This window comes from Tachyglossus aculeatus, chromosome 16 (genome assembly GCF_015852505.1).
Source record: "Tachyglossus aculeatus isolate mTacAcu1 chromosome 16, mTacAcu1.pri, whole genome shotgun sequence".
Lineage (NCBI taxonomy): Eukaryota > Metazoa > Chordata > Mammalia > Monotremata > Tachyglossidae > Tachyglossus > Tachyglossus aculeatus.
Genome location: NC_052081.1, coordinates 35,297,065 through 35,316,657, shown reverse-complemented (window position 1 = coordinate 35,316,657; position 19,593 = coordinate 35,297,065). Strand labels below are relative to the sequence as shown.

Here is a 19,593-nt window from a genome sequence, read left to right as displayed (position 1 = left end):
GGACGGTGTCCCGGTTGTCGTGGTCGTCGTGGCCCCCGGTGTCCCCCCCGGGAGGAGCCATGTCTTTCTTCAATTTCCGCAAGATCTTCAAACTGGGGGGCGAGAAGAAGAAGAAGCAGTACGAGCACGTGAAGAGGGACCTCAACCCGGAGGACTTTTGGGAGATCATCGGGGAGCTGGGGGACGGCGCCTTCGGCAAGGTCTTCAAGGTAGGCGGGAGGCGGAGAGAGAGAGAGGAAGGGCGCTCCCGAACCCAGCCGACCGACCGACCGACGACCGACCGACCGACCGGCGGGGGGACGGGGGGACGGAGAGAGGGGGGGGGGGGAGGGAGGGCGCGCGCCGCACCCGCCGCCTCCGCCCACAAGTTTCGCCCCGTCGACACCCCTCACTTTGACCCCCCCCCCGTCGGGGCCTCAGTTTCCCCCCTCTTGGTGCCTCACTTGGCCCCCCTCTTGGTGCCTCGGTTTCCCCCGTCGGTGCCTCACTTTGCCCCCCGCCGGTGCCTCAGTCTCAGTTCCCCCCTGTCGGTGCCTCAGTTCCCCCCCGTCGGTGCCTCAGTTCCCTCCCCTTTTTTGCCTCAGTTTCCTCCCCCGTTGGTGCCTCAGTTTCCCCCCCGTCGTCACTTAGTTTCCCCCCCCGTCGGCACTTAGTTTCCCCCCCGTCGTTACCTCAGTTTCCCCCCCGTCGGTACCTCAGTTTCCCCCCCGTCGGTACCTCAGTTTCCCCCCGTCGCTGCCTCAGTTTCCCCCCGTCGCTGCCTGTTCCCCCCCATCGCTGCCTGTTTCCCCCCCATCGCTGCCTGTTTCCCCCGTCGCTGCCTCAGTTTCCCCCCGTCGTTGCCTCAGTTCCCCCCGTCGCTACCTCAGTTTCCCCCCCGTCGTTACCTCAGTTTCCCCCCCGTCGTTACCTCAGTTTCCCCCCCGTCGTTACCTCAGTTCCCCCCCGTCGGTACCTCAGTTTCCCTCCCCTCGGTGCCTCAGTTTCCCCCTGTTGGTGCCTCAGTTCCCCCCGTTGGTGCCTCAGTTTCCCTCCCGTCGGTACCTCAGTTTCTCTTCCGTCGGTACCTCAGTTTTCCTCCCGTCGGTACCTCAGTTTCCCTCCCGTCAGTGCCTCAGTTTCCCTCCCTGTCGGTACCTCAGTTCCCCCCCTTCGATAACTCAGTTCCCCCCCCCGTCGACACCTGTTCCCCCCCGTCGTTACCTCAGTTTTCCCCCCCGTCGTTACCTCAGTTTCCCCCCCGTCGTTACCTCAGTTTTCCCCCCCGTCGTTACCTCAGTTTCCCCCCCGTCGTTACCTCAGTTTCCCCCTTCCAACACCTCAGTTTCCCTCCCCATCGGTATCTGTTTCCCTCCCCGTCGGTACCTCAGTTTCCCTCCCCTCGGTACACCAGTTTTCCCCCCTTCGATGCCTCAGATTCCCCCCGCTGACATGTCAGTTTCCCCGTCAGTGCCTCAGTTTCTCCCCCCGTTGACACCCAGTTTCCCCCCGTCGGTACCTCAGTTTCCCCCTTTCGACACCTCAGTTTGCCCCCCCCCCCCCCCCACGTCGACCAGACCACAGGCTTGGGAGTCAAAGATCGTGGGTTCTAATCCCTCCTCCACCACTCGTCTGCTGTGTGACCATGGGGAAGTCACTCAACCTCTCTGGGCCTCAGTTATGCCATCTGTCAAATGGGGATTGAGACTGTGAGCCCCACATGGGACAACCTGATCACCCTGTACCGACCCCAGCGCTTAGAACAGTGCTTGGCACATAGTAAGCGCTTAACAAACACCAACACTATTATTATCATTATTATCGTTACCTGAGAAGCAGCGTGGCTCAGTGGAAAGAGCCCGGGCTCTGGAGTCAGAGGTCATGGGTTCGAATCCCGGCCCCGCCACTTGTCAGCTGTGTGACTTTGGGCAAGTCACTTCACTTCTCTGGGCCTCAGTTCCCTCATCTGGAAAATGGGGATTAAGTCTGTGAGCCCCACGTGGGACAACTTGATTACCTTGTATCTACCCCAGCGCTTAGAACAGTTCTTTGCACAGAGTAAGCGCTTAATAAATGGCATCATTATTATTTATTATTATTACCTCAGTTTGTCCCCTGTCGACACCTGTTTGCCCTCCGTCGACACCTCAGTTTCCCCCCCGTCGATGCCTCAGTTTCCCCCCGCCTCAGTTTCCCCACACCCAAAGTGTCCTCCACGGAAACTCATGTCGGAGAGTCGCCCAAGGAGGCAGCAGAAACAGCCATTTGGCCCCCCAGACCCCCAATTATCCACAACCTTCAAAAGAGTTGCCGAAGACCAGGGGAGGGGGAACCCCGGGCTCCAGGGAAGTGTCACACTTCCAAGTTCAAGAGGGCTGAGATGTTCGTTCATTACTCATTATCATCATCAATTGTATTTATTGAGCGCTTACTATGTGCAGAGCACTGTACTAAGCGCTTAGGAAGTACAAATTGGCAACAACATATAGAGACGGTCCCTACCCAACAGTGGGCTCACAGTCTAAAAGGGGGAGACAGAGAACAAAACCAAACATACTAACAAAATGAAATAAATAGAATAGATATGGACAAGTAAAATAAATAAACAGAGTAATAAATATGTACAAACATATATACAGGTGCAGAAAGCGCAGTGGCCCACTGTCATGGAGTTTTAACGAACTGTCCCTCAAGTCTTTTTAATCTGAAACTAATTACGTATTTTGGTTGCAGCTAAAGCCTCTGCCTATTAACTCTTTTGCTCGCCTGTTATAAAACAGCTCGCCGTTCTCGAAGCCTGAAGAGTATTTTCGATCCGGATCTGTACGACCTTTCTCCTTCCTCCTTCCTCGCTTTGGGTGTGTGTGTGGCGGGGTGGGGGGGGAGTTGGGAGGAGGGAAGGAATAGACCCGTAGTCGGGATTGTATTTGATAGCTGGTTGACCCAAGACATAAAGTAGAAGTAAACGGGCTTTCCGGGTGAATGTTTCCAGGAAAAAAAAAAACAAAAAACCCGCATTGTGACGCCAGAGACTCTAAAACGAAGGTGAACCCGGCGACGAACAGGCAAGAAGTGATTCCTGGTGTTCTGATGAATAACTCTTTTGGAATAGCGTTCCCGAGATCTTTGAGGTTTGGGTTGCCGTGCGAGGGCATGAAGAGTTTGTTATCGCTTAGGGAGCGTGTGAATGATGTCGTTGGGATATTTTCATCCTGAAGTTTGAGATCATCACGGGACCCAGTTTGAGGGGGGAAGGACCGGGTGGGTGGCCCAGACATGGAGTCACGGGCCGGAGATGATGGTGTTTCATATTTTGACAAGAACTTTATGCGGTAGTTCGTTCAGACGAGTTACCTGTGAAGCAGGTGTGCTGTCAACCCCTTCATCTTGATGGGGATGGGCAAGGCGAGTAGCAGTCTTGCCTGGGGCCTGTAGCAGCCAGCGACGGAGCCAGGGTTAGAAATCAGTCCCTGATTTTCCGTTCTGTTTTCCAATTATTTAAGTACTTTGTGGATAAAGGAAAGAGGCTGGCCCGGATAGGTAATGATAACTATAAAATTAAGTGCTTATTCTATGCCTCGTGCTAAACGGCGGAGAAGATACAAGGTAATCAAATGGACTCAGTCCCTGTCCCAACACAGCAGTTACAGTCTCGAAAGGAAGGGAGAATCGGTATCAACCCCATTACGGATGAGGAAATCGAGCTCCGGTGTGTTTAAGGGACGCGACCAAGGTGGCAAGGCATGTCAGTGGCAGAGCTGGGACTAGAATTTAGGTCTCCTGATTCCCCCATCCTCTGTTTTTTCCACTAGGACAATTTGCCTTTAATAATTATGGCATTTGTGAAGTGCTTACAATGTGCCAGGCACTGTACTAGGCACTGATACAGGATAATCGGATGGATATAGTCCCCGTCCCACAAGGGGCTTATGGTCTCAGGGGAAAGGAGAAAAGACACTGAATTCCCATTTGATGATGGGAATTTTATTCCCATTTTTATCAGGTGAGGAAAGGGGCACAGAAAAGTTAAATGATTTCCCCAAGGCCTTCGATTTCCAAGGAATGGAAATATAGCGGGGCAGGAGATGACGTGGGGGCTGAAGAGGGAAGGAAATAATTAGCCCAGGTTCTTATCATCGTCATCATCAATTGTATTTATTGAGCGCTTACTGTGTGCAGAGCACTGTACTAAGCGCTTCTTATGGCAACCAGTGTATCAGTGAGAGGACAGATTTGGGTTTTTTTGTTTGTTTTGTATCGTATTTAAGTGGTTACTCTGGCCAAGTACTATACTAAGCACTTGGGTTGATACAAGGTAATCCGGTTGGGCGCAGTCCCTGTCCCACCTAGGGCTCACAGACTTGATCCCCATTTTACAGATGAGGTGAGGGAGGCACAGAGAAGTCAAGTGACTTGTCCAAGGTCACACAGCAGATGATTAGTGCAGACTTGGGATATTTGAACCCAGATCCTGTGACTCCCAGTCCTGTGATCTTGCCACTAGGAATATAGACAAATGCGTGGTGAGTAACAGTAGGAAGCGCTTAGTACAGTGCTCTGCACACAGTAAGCGCTCAATAAATAAATAAATACGATTGATGAAATACTGTAGGAAAATTATATTTCCACGGTGACATGAAAAATGGCCTGATGTTATATTGTTGAAGCCAAGGAAATTATATAAAGTGGTGAGCAGGTAATATTTTGGGTTAAAAGTAAAAATTCCGGGACTAGCATTATTTTATAAAATTACACTTTTCCCCCCTACCTTTTGACCGTTCATTCTTAAGATTGTTTTTTGAAGGCTTGAAGCTGATCTAAATTCATTACACCTGTTTCGCCGAAGCCAAGCTTAAATTTTCTGTGATCTCCCCAACTATTAAAAAAAATTAACAGAGCATCAAGCTCTAAAATTAGTTGTGTTCTGTAATTCTAAATTATATGTTAAAATTTAAGAATTTTTTTTTTTCTGGTTAGTTTTTGGACTCCAGGTTAAGTTGGGAGGGTTTCACAACTGAAATTCTACCAAAGGCAGTCGCATCTCTATCCTATTCAAATGATTCACAGGAGCCTCACATTCTTCTTTGAACTTCAGTTTACATTTTATCTTTAGTAGGATATGAAACTATATATTTAAACTGAGTATGTGGAAGTACTTTCAACTATCGAAGCGGGCTGTAGTCGTCTCAGCATTACTGAAAGCATTATGAACTGTTCTAGGAAAATAACCGATTGCAGCAAACAGCCTTCAAAAGATAATTAACTTTGGTAGAAGTATGCTAATGGAAAGTCTTGCTTTTATTTTAGGTAAGAATTTCCCTTTTCTTTGTTAAAACTTCTTCCCCACTCCTCCAGACATTTTTGAGCCATTTTGTTTTATGAAATTCAGGAAATTTAGAATACAGGCTATTAACGCTTTGGTCTCGGTGAAATTAAAACATAGTGTGTTTCAGCGTCATCGATAGTGTTCAGTTTAGCTAGATAGTTTACAGTTTTGAAGAAGTCAATACTTCATGTGCGAGAATTTTAAATAAATTTGCCCAGTAGTGAATGGAATTTAACTTAATCTGTTAATCGGGGGGGGGGGGGGGGGTTTATCCTGAAATAAGTGGAAGAGCGTTTGCTAATACAGAGTTTAGAACTCAGTCTTCTGTAATAGTAATAATGATAATAATGATGTTTATTAAACGCGTAGCGTAGTGGATAGAGCAAGGTCCTGGGAGTCAGAGGGTCATGGGTTCTAATCCTGCCTCCACCACTTGTGTACTGTCTGACCTTGGGCAAGTCACTTCAGTTCTCTGTGCCTCAGTTACCTCATTTATAAAATGGGGTTTAAGACTGTGCGGGACAGGGACTAAGGCTAACCCGTTTTGCTTGTATCCACCCCAGTGCTTAGTACGGTATAGTGCACATAACAAGTGCTTAACGAATGCCTTAATTATCAAATGCCACTATTATTATTATTACAAAGTGTCAAGCGCTGTTCTAAATGCTGGGGTAGATACAAGCTGATCAGGTTGGACACAGCCGCTCTTCCACATGGGGCCTGCAGTCTTAATCCCCATTTTACAGATGAGGTAATTGAAGCCCAGAGAAGTTAAGCTACTTGCCCAAGGTCACAGAGCAGACAGGTGGCAGAAGTGGAATTCAAACCCAGGTCCTTCTGACTCCCCAGCTTATGCTCTATCTACTAAGCCACGTTGCTTCTAATGAAATTTGTGTTTGCTTCATTTCAGCCATGTCAGGAAACAGAGTTGAGTATGTAGAATTCCAAAGCGAGTCAATTTTTCCAACCCTAAATAAACTGGTAGGCATAAATGAAGAAATTCATGTTTAAAGGAAGTATTGAATCGGCATCTTTCTTAACAGTCTTCACTTACACTAGTGGCTAGAAAGATTGTCAGGCTTGTGGTTCACAGTTTTCTCACATTATAAACATTTAGTGTACAATATTATATTTTTGCACTGACTAGTCAGATTTTCCGAGCAGTATCCAAGCCTATAGAAATGCACTTGTAATGCCACATGGAAAGAAAAAAAAGATTTAGAAAATCAGTTTTGCAAAATCACAATTTGAAAATATTTTCTTTTAATTTTTTTTAAGTCAAATGGGAGATTTTTGTGTTTATACTACAGTACATTTAACAATTGCACCAACGGAATCAAGATAAAATCCTGTATTTCTCTAGCTGTTTTTCTCTGATAGCTAAATTTTTTTGCAGATGAAAGCAGGATTTTTGAATGCCGTTTGCATGATTTGGGTCATTATTTTAATTGAACAATGTTGCATAGCTCATCTTGTAGTTTGAGACATGATTTCTTTCTTCACAGCTGTCATGTGTTTTGCCTAGAGAAGGTTGGGAAAGAGATGATTCCCTCCCAGGTTATTTTTAAATCACTAGACATTTGAGGTATCTCTAATTTACTGTGGAGCATTACAGTAGGTTAGGAAATAATAAAGATTTCAGTAGAGGCCACCGTAGCAATTTCAGAAGCCTCAGTGAAGCTTGGTGAACTGTTATTTTCCATCTCCTTGCAGCTTTTTAAAATAGCAACTGAAAAAGGGACAAATCAAGTCAAGATAAGATAAAGCTCCACTTCCTTCTTATGTCCACTTCTATTTAAGTTGATGGAGTGCTAGGTGTTTTTATATTGATGGGGTATATTCTGCCTTATGAAGCTTCCATAATATAAGCCTGAAAGCTAATTATTTATGGTGGATTATAGGTTGGATTTGTAGCATTCAGTCAACCAGTGTGTTCAGATCACTGTACTAAGGACTTGGGAAAGTACAATATAATTAGCATTTATAGTGTCATTAAAAACAATGTATTTGGAATTATTGAGGCATTTTAACTTCCAAAAATTATTCCTTTGTACTTTATGTTCCTGGTGCAGGTTTTAGTTATAATAAAGGACTAGGTCATCTCTTGAAAAAAATCACAAGTTGTTTCTTAAACTCTAGGGAAGAAAGGAAATTTTTTTACCGACTGAAGCGCTTCATGAAACATTACTGTGTGAAAGTTTCCTGAAATAATAATGGTTACTTATTTTTAGTTGCATGGTGGAACTAAAACATCCTCATCATTTAAACCCTAAAGCTGTCCTTAAAAATCTGTGCTTCCTGAGAGTGTCTGTCTTTGGAGAAAATCATTCATCATAAACAGTCTTAATGTGTAAGACTTTTATGACCTATTTGAAGAAAAGCTGAACTCTTACAGCCTAATTATAATTTTTTTTAAATTTGGGTAAAACTATTTCCGATTCAGTATTCCATGTCTAGAGTTTCCCTTTTAATTACGTGAATCAAAAACAGAACAAAACACAATGTACTACATTTGTGGCGTCAACCTAAGTATAGAATCTAAAAACCAGAAATTCTAAAATACTGGTAAAATACAGGCTTCCATTCTGACTTGGCAGAGTAAACATAATTTTTTTTTTATAGAAATAACTTTGTCTCCAACTTCAAAAATCTGAGACATGCAAAATTATAGGAATGTGAATGAATTCATTCATTCAGTCGTATTGAGCGCTTATTGTGTGCAGAGCACTGTAAATATAAGTGGGAAAAGGTTTTCCCTTATTTTTTGAGTAATTTACGTTCAACTCTTCAAATTCTAGGGGACAAAGGTGACAAAAACTAGGATCAACCACTAAGTTCTGGTGTACCTTATCTTATCTTTGCTCTTCACAACTCTGTGTATTTGAATTAACATGCCTTTCAAACTGTGGTAGAAATAAAAGTAAGCTTTTATGAATGGAGGAATTTAACCAGGTGTTTATTCAGTGATTCAAGGTCCATTAGCGGTAATTAGTTAACTTTCAGGGGGCTCAGCAAACAGGGTTTATTTAATGGTTGGAGTATTCTTGTAAGGTAGTTAGGTGACAAGCATTAACATTTTTTACAGGTATAAAAATGTGACAGAGGTGTAAAATACTTTTTCCTAGGTTCACCCAATGAGTGTGCGGAAGGGCTGGGAATAACACTTGTTAATAATCAGTCAATCAGTAGCATTTATTGAGTGTTTACTGCGTCCAAGTGGTTGGAGAGTTGGTAGCCACAAAGCTTGTCTTACACTTAAATGCAATTATTTACCAGTTCTAAGAATGGTTTAATAATAAGCCCTTCCACGTGGAATATACTAAGTACAGTATTAAGGTAAATAGTCGTTTAATCTACTGTTTCTTACCCTTTGGGAGTGGACACAAGTGGTGGCTTCTACCAAGTGTACCCCAATGGTATAAACCGTTTTGAGTTGGAAGGTTAGCGCATTAGCCTTTTTCTCTGGTTTGGCATTCCTTTTTTTAACACTTAAGTCGAAAAAGTCAGTGATCCAAATCACCTTCCAGTTATTAATAAGACCAACTAGCATTTGTAGGGTTGAAAGAAAAATGAATGAAACTGACTGATGATAGTGGTTTACAAAAACCTTGGGGAAAAACGTAAAAAAGTAATTAAGAGGAGAATCGGGAAAAGCGAGAATATTTTCATAAAATCATTTCTATAGAAGTTTGAATTGGAAAAAGAAAAAAATGGCCAGGCTGATAAAACACCATCATCATGTATAAAAATAAGTATGATTTCCCTTAATTACTGGGCCATGTAAAAAATTATTGTTTAAAACTCGTCATCATTTCAAAACAATTATTTTGTATGTGTTCTTTCTGGGATGAAAGAACTTCTAAGTTCTTAAAATTCAAAGCAAAATATTAATAGAAAGGTATGGTTCTCTCTGAATTATGAAGAATGGGACCTAAAGTCAGTGAGTCATTTTTCCTAAATATTTACCCACCCTCTCAGCCAGAACGAAAAGTAAATGAACTAGACACAGTATAAGTTATTTCATGTTCCTATTTTTTTAAAAACACTTTACAGTCCTGGTTTTTGTGTAGCAATCACTATTAGAATTCTGTGAGTAACCTGTATATGTAAGGGGAATATATATCATATGTATATATATTACTCAGCATGGTGGCTCATAGTTTGGGAAATTAGTGCTAAAATATTGAAACCCTCAAGAGTAGCTCTCTGGAATTAGGAAGTATTCAAATTTCATAAGGATTTACAGTTCCTTTCATTGCTCTTGTTTTGAACATCATAAGTTATGTGAAACTTTTTTGTAAATGCCTTTTTTAAGCATTCTTTCAGAACGTTGCATTAGAAATATTTACTGTTAAGATTTATTTAATTGTGCCACAGATTTATTTTTACATGATGGATTGGAACAACCCAGAGGTCACAGGGCATTTATAAATCATATTTTTGAAAATTATGCATTAATGACGATTATTGAATAGTTCTATTGAGAGGTACTTTTAGCCTAAATGTCAGTATACATAGACCAAGAAGCTTTTCTTTCATTATTTTACAAATGGAGTTATTTGAACTATTGGATGGAACTGAGGCTAATTCAGTTGAGAATGCAGATAACATAAATTGCACTTCCGTAGGTGGTTGCGTACACAGTTCTGTTTATCCGATGTTTTTATTTTTTATTTTATTTTTATTTTGGGGGTAGGTCATTTTTGTAGCCTCAGTTTGACTACTTGGTTCAGAATACCATTAAGTAATATAGTAATCAATCAGTGGTGTTCATTGAGCACTTACCATGTGCAGAACACTCCACTAAGCATTTGGGAGAGTACAGTACAACAGAATAAGCAGCTACATTCCCTGCCCATAACATACATATGCTTAACTGCTTCTGGATTGTATTAACTAGGCCTTCTAGATTTTTGGTTTTCAGTTAGACATTTGTAAATCGGGTGATTAATGCATCATAAGCTTATCAATTTGATTTGTTTGAAAAAATAGTTTAACTTTGCAAGCTGCCCTAATATGGTTTTGCATTACGGTTTCTCTCCAGTTCTGACATTCACTATCTGTGGATTAGAACCATACAGCTACCATTTGGATGTAATATTGCTTTACAATTTGATCCAGGTAAATTAAATAAAGCAGGACATGTGACTTTACTGGGTTGTGGTATCCTATACTAACAGTGACAAGCAGCGTGGCTCAGTGGAAAGAGCCTGGGCTTTGGAGTCAGAGGTCAGGGGTTCAGATCCCGGCTCCGCCAACTGTCAGCTGTGTGACTGTGGGCAAGTCACTCAACTTCTCTGTGCCTCAGTTGCCTCATCTGAAAAATGGGGGTTAAGACTGTGAGCCCCCCGTGGGACAACCTGATCACCTTGTAACCACCCCAGCGCTTAGAACAGTGCTTTGCACATAGTAAGCGCTTAATAAATACCATCATTATTAGTATTATTATTATTACTAAGCGCTGTCTATAATGTTAAAAGTGTTCTGGTAAGTCTTGCTAGAGCAGTATAAAGGTGGAAAATATGGTGGTTCTATCTCTCGGGCTGCTCCCTCTGGCCCCCCACCTCCCAAACCCGCTGCCACACACATAAACTCAGTGGAGGCTCCAGGCTCAGCCCTGCCCTGGGTCTCCTCCTATTCTCCATCTGCTCCCACAGCTTCACCTACTATCCACCTCTCCAATGACCTCTTTCCTTAGTCACAGTCTCGTATCTCCTCCTTTCTTCAGGATCTCTGTATCAAGACTATCTTGCCGACACCTCATTTTCCCATTCAAACTCTCTCCCCCCCCCCCCGACATTCCTGTCACTGAATCAACCAATCAATTAATCAGTCATATTTATCAAGCACATACTGTGTGCAGTATACTGGGAGAGTAGAGTGTATATCAGAGTTGGTAGGCACGTTCCCTGCCCACAACTATCTTTCAGTCTAGAGCTTACTGAAGATGCCACCATCCTCCCTCTCTCACAAGCCTTGGCATTACTCGTGACTCATCTCTCTCATTCAACCTATATTTTCGGTCTGTCATCAAATTCTGTCAGGTCTGCCTTAACAGTAGCTCTAGAATCCGTCTCTGCCTCGCCAACCAAACTGGTACATCACTGGTCCAATCACTCGTCATAACCTTCCTGATTACTGCATCAGCCTCTTCATGACCTCCCTGCCTCAAGTCTCTCCCCCTCCCATCCAGGTTGCAGTCTGCTGCCCGGGTCATTTTTCCTAAAAAAGCCTGTTTAGTCCATGCCACCCCACTTCTCACAAACCTCCAGTGGTTGCCCATCTACTTCCACACTAAACAGAAATTCCTTACCATCAGCTTTAAGGTATTCAGTCAGTTCTCCCCCTCCTACTTAGCCTTGCTTATCATCCACTACTTCCCAACCTGCATATTTCACTGTAATGCCAACCTTCTTATTGTACCCCAATTGACCCTTAACTCATGTCCTCCATCTGGGCTTGAACTCGCTTTTCCTTCATATCTGGTAGACTACTCTCCCCATATTATTATCTATCCAAAAATCCCATCTCCTCCAAGAAGCCTACCTTTACTAAGCTACCCTGAATAACTGCTCTTTTACCCTATTTACCCTCCTTTCTGTGTCACTTGTACACTTGGATCTGTACTCCTTAAGCACTTGTTATTCACCCAACTCCCAGGCCCTCAGCACTTGTGTACATACCCCTTCTGTAATTTATTTTAACGTCAGTCTCCCTCTCCAGACTATAAGCTTCTTGTGGGCAGCGATCGTGTCTACTAACTTGATTGTATTGTACTCTGCACACAGTAAGCTTGTCAAGGAAGAATACTTTCCACTGATTGCATACAGTAAGCACTTAATACCGTTGATTGATTTGCTGAATCTCTGTAGGACCTAATAGGGAATGGGCTGAGGTGACTTGCTACAGTAGGAGAGAAGTGCTTATTGTAACCATAAATCCGTACCAAAATCTGCAAGCCCATTCCAGCTGGGGAGATGGATCAAGAACTATTTAGGGGAAAAAGAGAATCATCGATTGTATTTACTGACCTCTTATTGTGTTCAGGACACTGAACTAAGCACTTGGGAGAGTACAACAACAATATAACAGATGCATTCCTTGCCCACAGCAAGCGTACAGTCTAGAGGAGGAGACAGACATTAATATAAATAAATTATGGGTATGTACGTAAGTGCTGTGAGGCTGGGCAATGCAGAAGGGAGTAGGAAAAGAAGAAATGAGGACTTAATCAGGGAAGGCCTCAAGGAGAAGATATGCCTTCAATAAGGCTTTGAGGGTGGGGAGAGTAGTGGTAGAGAGTAGAGGAGGTGAGGTCCACAAATAGTTGGGTGAAGAGCCTGGTTGGAATGATGCTTTGTAATAGTGGCATAATTTTCTCACGCTCGTCAGTATGTTGACCGAGCTAAGAGCCTGCGTCCGATCTGATGTCCTCCTATCTGTCCCAGCCCTTAGACCGTTTCCCCCTCGTTAGCAGGAAAGAGTGAGCTGTCAGAAGTCCTCCTCCCAAGGGTGCAGCTTTAGGCAATAGCTGACTGATTGGGTTGGCAGTTGAGGAACCTAAAAGAGTAGGAAAAGGGAGGGTATTCTTTCCTTCCCACCAAACAGTACACATTGCTCACATCTTCCTGCCCGAATGCTTTGTTTCATTATTAGCTTTTCAAACGTTGGGCTACATTGTGAAGGATTGCTTGGTTTGATTTCCAAGGGAGGTATTATCAGTTGACTCTGAATACTTATTTTAAGTGACACCGAAAGGCTGGGCCCCCCTCTTCCTTTCTCCACCCCTACACAAGCTGTTTTTTAAAAAAACCCAAAACAAAAGAAAGAGTCTTGATCACTCAGCTCTTCCCACAGTCCTTGAGCAAAGATAATGGAGGGCTGAATGAAGTAATATGCTCTACAATGAACATATTTCCCAAGACTTCCTGTCGAGAGTGATGCAGCAATATCAACACTTTGAAGTTATTGCTCTAGATTGTAAAGCCAACACCTTTGTGACCTTGGATATGCTCAATTCATTGATGTTCTCAGCACTTCCCTTGGTACTAGAGTCATCAGTCTTTAAATGTTTTCTGTTTCACACTTCTTACCCAATTCTGCACTCCCTCTCTCAGACTGTCGCTCTCCTCCTTCCGCTCTCAAACTCGTAATTCTTTCAATATCTCTTTCAAGTTTCTCTGAGGATATTTCGTGGTCAACTCAGTCTAAGGCAACATCTTATGCCCTTTTTAATCTTTCGTACTCCATCCTATTCAGTTGAGTATTCCTTCTTTCTTTATCATGTTTTCTAATGATACTTTTTCACTCCTCTGCTTCCTCCTCACTGGTTTTACTTTCAGGGTTTTTTTTTAGTTTGTCCTCTACTGTGCCTTCAAGAGCATTTATTAAGAGTGCCCTGTGTGTTAGATGCAAGAATCAGTATGAGGAATGATGCTGTTTATTTGCTCCGGATGCACCCTGCAGGGACTGTAAACTCCATTCTCAACCTGGTCCCTCCTTGGATCTGGTGAAGTCCTGGACCATAGTACCGGAGACTGCTTGGGTCCAAGTGAGAACAAAGGAAACCAACAAATAAGAACTGTGGTGGTCCCAGACCCCACTTTAGGAAGGCCTGACTCCAGTGCCGTAGTTTTAAAGTGTGCTGTTGAGCCTGTGGACAGTTTCTGACTTTGTCTTTAAAGCCAGCTGGGTTTGATTTTGACCCTTCTTGTCACAGTCCTTAAGTTTTGGACCCGCGGTCCTGGCTTATGCAGGATTTTCCTTAAGAGTTTAACCTGAGACCATCCTTGTGGGCCGGGATATGTCTACGAATTCTGTTGTTTTATATTCTCCCACGTGCCTAGTTCAGTTCTGTGTACACAGTAAGCATTCAAAATCATCGATCTATTGTTCTTGCTGCAAAACTTATCCCAGATCATAATTAAGCCATACCTCGGCCAGCCACTCAATCAGTGGCATTCCTCCAGTGCTTATTGCACGCTAGAGCTCTGTCCTAAGTGTTTAGGAGAATTGTAGGCACACAGCTCCTGCCTTCAGCGAGCTTGCTTATGTTACTGAAATGTCCTTAAATCAATCAATCAATCAATCGTATTTATTGAGTGCTTACTATGTGCAGAGCACTGTACTAAGCGCTTGGGAAGTACAAATTGGCATCACATAAAAAACATAAAAAAGCCTGAAGACTTTATGCAGTGTACACTAAGCTGAGTAGACAGGGCTTTCTACAGATAATACTGTACCGTCAGTTTACTATAATGTCTGTTTGCATTGTGTGTCTCGGAAAAAAGGTTGCTAAGAACTTGAACGTTCTTCTGATAACTTCTGTTTCTGGGTCGGTTGACGTGATATCGAAAGAAACGTTTGGGTGCCTGTGGCCGCGGTCAAAGAGCATCTACTATAATGGGACGTTTTTTCAGTGTGGGTGTTGTCAAGAATGTAGCCTGCGCTTCAGAAAGCCTAACGTGTCTGAATGTTTCGACTACAAAACCCATGTGTGCCGCTGTATTTCCAAGTAGATAATTATTTTGGAAAATCATATGTGTAAGTTTATTTTTTCCTTCCCAATTTATTCTTACAGACTTTTCTCTTTTGGGTATTTCAAAGACTCTTCAGGAAATTCAAAATGTTGTATGGGAAATAACTTTCTTGTCCTGTTGCGTGGGAAATCATTTTCTTGTCCTGGGGCTTGGACCACATGCCATGGGTATCCAAATTTAGCTTGCTGTCCTAGGTATTAAAGTAGTCTTTAATCTATCTCAGCTTTTTGTCTCCTTATTAACTTGCTCTTACTTTTTTTTGTATCTTACTCATGGATTTTTTTTTTCAGCTATGACCCCGAGCCCGCAACGTTCCTTTTAAAAAGAAAATTTGACACACTTGAAATAAGTTGCTAAATTTTCTAATCTTTGCCTTATTCATGTTCAGGGCATATTTATGTAGTTGTTTTTTGTACGTACATGAAGAAGACCCCACCGAAAATGAAATTCACTTAGGCACGTGTGGCTGAAGGGGCCACTGGGAAACCCACAGGCCTAGATTGAATAAGCACACAAAAAGATTGTCCCATTTAGCCTCCCTAGACTGTAAGTTTGTTGCGGGCAGGGAACATGTCTGCTAACTCTTGTCCTGTACTCTCCCAAGTGGTTAGTTAAGCTAGCTCTGCATGTAGTAAGTGCTCAATAAAAACCACTCATCGAGCTGCCGTGTTTGATGTTTGCTGTTCTTTGACTCTTTTTGCCTTTGCCTTCCTGTTTTTTGATCTTCATGAAGCTTCTGCCCAAAATGAGCTGCTTCTTTATTATAGAATGCCATACCGGTATATCCGTGACAGTTGACTCCCCCTTTTCAGCTGGGATGCAGCATTATCCGAGCCTTTTTAAAATTTTTTTTTTACCGTATCCAGTAAAGATATATTCAAGTTTACACTCTGACTGGTTTAAAAATGTTTTTATTTTAGTAAACTTCCTGGAGTAAAATCTAATTTTGAAAATAAAATTTTAAATCTATTTTAAATGTAACATGACTAGTCTTGTTTTTACTATGCAATTAAATGCCCATTTAATCTTTCATGTTTAATTTATAAGCACCACAGTGTTGTTATTGTTTACAATAGAGCAATAGAAACCGGAAGGCTTGGCTTTCATATATCCTGCAAAATATGAAACCAGTCCAAACAACTGAGATAAAAGCCTCTGTGTATCCGTGGGCTGCTATTATTTATTTAAAATTGTTTAGCTTTGTTCTTTTTCCTTACTGTAAAACATTCTGTGATGAAAAACGATCATATTCAAACCTTGAAGTCTATAGGTAACTGAAAATGCACTACGCCATTTTCCCAAATTACAGTTCACACGTATTATACCTTCTGGTACTTATCCATTTATCATACTCTCAAATTAAGGGATGAATCTATTTCTGCTAAATGCTATATTAAGCCATCAATCATTCACTTATTCAATCATATTTGAGCGCTTACTGTGTGCAAAGCACTATACTCAGAGCTAGGGAGAGTTCAGTATAGCGACAAACAGGCACATTCCTGCCCAAAATGAGTTTTCGGGTCTAGAGGGGGAGACAGACAGTAATCTAAATAGATTAAATAAGTGAATCACAGATATATACATTTGTTCTGTGGGGATGGAAGGGAGGATGAACGAAGGAGCAAGTAAGAGCGGCACAGAAGGGAGGAGGAGAAGAGGAGAGGAGGGCTTAGGGAAGGATTCTCAGAGGAGATGTGCCTTCATGGACACAATAAAAAACGCTCAATAAATACGATTGAATGAATGGGAGAAAGCACTTATCTGTCTGATGTGAGGAGGAAGGGCATTCCAGGCCAGAGGTGGGATGTGGCTGAGAGATGGGCGGCGAGATAGAGGTACAGTGAGAAGGTTAGCATTAGAAGAATGAAGCGTACAGGCTGAGTTGGAATAGGAGAGTAGCCAGGTGAGGTAGGAGGGGGCAAGATGATGGGGTGCTTTAAAGCCAATGATGAGGAGTTTTTTGATGCAGAAGTGGGTGGGCAACCACTGGGGAAAGTAAATAAATAATCATCAGAAATAATAAATAAATCATATTTATTTGGCACTTTGTGCAAAGCACTGTACTAAGCATTTGGGAGAGTACAGTATAAAAAGGTTGATCGAGTTGTAAATCAAAACAGCAGTCTGTTCTGGCCAGTATTCTGCCTCTAGTGGGTATGGGATATTTTGGGGAACAGTGTGATGCTTGCCCTCATGACCTGGTGGAAAGAACACAGGTTTGGGAGTCAGAGGACCTGTGTTCGAATCCCAGCTCAGCCACTTGTCTGCCGTGTGACCTCGGGCAAGTCACTTCGCTCTCTGTGCCTCAGTTACCTCATCTGTAAAATGGGGATTAAGACTGTGAGCCCCGTGTGGGACATGGGCTGTGTCCAACCTGGTTATCCTGTATCTGCCTCAGCACTTAGTACAGGGCCTGGCACATGAGTGGTTAACAAGGACCAAAAAAAAAAAAAAAGAAAGAAAAAATCCAACCTAACGGTGAGGGATGTATTAGCCAACAACCTTAGCTTATGTCTCTAGCAACGCATTATGGACTGATCTGTGAATTCAAATCCCTCATGAAATAGCTAATTTGTAGGTGATTTTCGTATTTCTCTTAAGTCGGTAACCATCAGATCATGTCTCTGGACTGAGTATTTTTCAGAAGGAAGTGATCTGATCTTGGGGTAGGCCGTGGGGCGGAAGGAGGGCGGCTACTCGATTTTGGAGAACTAAGTTTCTCACTTTTATTTAGTATATGTTCACTTTAAAAATAATACACTCTGCAAATACTACTGATAAAATTTGATGGACCCACCTTTTGTTATTCTGCACTTATTTTCAGGCCCAGAATAAAGAGACAAACGTTCTAGCTGCTGCAAAGGTGATTGACACTAAATCTGAAGAAGAACTTGAAGATTACATGGTAGAGATAGATATTTTGGCATCTTGTGATCATCCAAATATAGTCAAACTTTTAGATGCTTTCTATTATGAAAACAATCTTTGGGTAAGTTTTCCATTGTTTATAATGTATTATTTAATGAGTTATTGAATGTTGCATGGTACAAGAACTTGGTCTATTTTAGCTCTTTTGCAAGTCAAAAGTTGATGTAAAGAAATCATATCTAGACTGTATACTTTCAGGGTTGTTTTTTGTTTTCTGAACTAATTTCTTATTTGATGAAAACGTGCCTTAATTTGGACTTGATTCGCTGACATTTTCCTTCCTAAAATGTGGCCCTGCCCAGTTCAGTTTCCATATTGTTATTTCCTCTCTTGTGAAACTGGTTTGAGTGATAGAGGAAAAAATGGTCATATTTGGGAGTATGAGTTTGTAATTGGTAAGTTTAAAAGCCTCTTAAGGTTCACTGCCAATTTGTTGGGTAGCGATTGTCTCTATCTGTTGCCAAATTGTACTTTCCAAGCACTTAGTACAGTGCTCTGCACACAGTAAGCCCTCAATAAATGTGATTTAATGAATGAATGAATAAAATGAGTCAGTCAGGAGCTAAAATTTCTGTGGCCATTCGCAAATCCCAAAATATATGCAGCGTGTTAATTGTGTGTGATTCAACTTTCATTGGAATAGTTATTTTTAACTTTCCTTAATTTCCTTAACAATGTACAAAGGATTGTTCTCCATTTCCTGCCTTAAATCTTTTAAAACTTGAAGGCAGTGTTGAATAGCTGCTTTGCTTTACCATAGATGTGACCGAACTAAAGTAATAACTGGAATGGGTCAGAGAATCCCGTTCCATAGTGAAATAGTGTGAAATATGTATTAGGAATATCAAGTATAATTTTGACTGCCTAATTTATTTCAGAAATAAAGAGTAATGATTTGTTTCCTGTCTAAATTTGGAGGAGTGGACTCATATCTCTTTTTTGGCAAGATTGACTGAATAAAAACACAGACAAGTATATAATATGTTGTGTTTAAAGTCATGGGATTTTGATTGACTTTGGAAAGTTCCCATTCAGTTCAGTATTTTAGGCTAAATGTTTTTTAATTGTTACTAATAAGGACTCAGCATCTCTTGGGCATTTATTCAATCAGTTGCATTTATTGATTGCTTACTATGTGTAGAGCACTTTACTAAGCATTTGGGAGAGTACAATATAACAGTGTTGGTAAACATGTTCCCTGCCCACAGTGAGCTTGCAGTTTAGAATAGGAGACAGACATTAAAGTTAATTAATTACAGATATGTACATAAACGCTGTAAGATTGAGGAGGGGATGAATAAAAGGTATAAACGCAACTGCAAGGGTGACAATGGAGTGGGGGGAAGAGGAATTGAGGGCTTAGTTGGGGAAGAGCTCTTGGAGGAGATGTTCTTTTAATAAGGCTGGTTTAATAGAAACTCTTTATATGGAATCATGACTAAAATTATTTGGCAAACATTTAGGTGTGCTTCATGATTTTTAGTAGTTTCTTTTCAGTTTTGCTGCTTTTGGTAAGTACTGTGCGCTTTCCTGTTACTGTTCCTAAGTCCTTCAATATAACCTCAGACTCTGCTGTTTTATTTCCTACAGATTCTGATTGAGTTCTGTGCCGGTGGAGCAGTAGATGCTGTAATGTTAGGTAAATGTCTGATTCTGCTGGTTTGTCAAAATTGCTGCACTTACTGATCTAAATGAATTTAAAAGATAACAGGATTTTAGTATCACTTAATGGTCAGGACTTCACAGAACTCACATAATGGCAGGTTGAAAGTATTTACAAGGAATGCACATTAGGTCTGCAAATTACTTAGGACTTGC

At 42.0% G+C, this 19,593-nt stretch overlaps 1 protein-coding gene across 2 annotated transcripts in view; it reads left to right on the top strand.

Moving 5' to 3' along the window:
• Positions 1-19,593, top strand: part of SLK (STE20 like kinase) — a 49,694-nt gene continuing 30,101 nt past the window's right edge. The window contains exons 1-3 of one of the 2 annotated variants that reach the window (XM_038758723.1): positions 1-209; positions 17,672-17,836; positions 19,366-19,414. In XM_038758723.1, coding sequence (XP_038614651.1) covers positions 60-209; positions 17,672-17,836; positions 19,366-19,414 — 364 coding nt within the window. In that variant the 5' untranslated portion in view covers positions 1-59. The remainder of the gene's footprint in view (positions 210-17,671; positions 17,837-19,365; positions 19,415-19,593) is intronic. The other variant, XM_038758724.1, reaches the window with a different exon arrangement.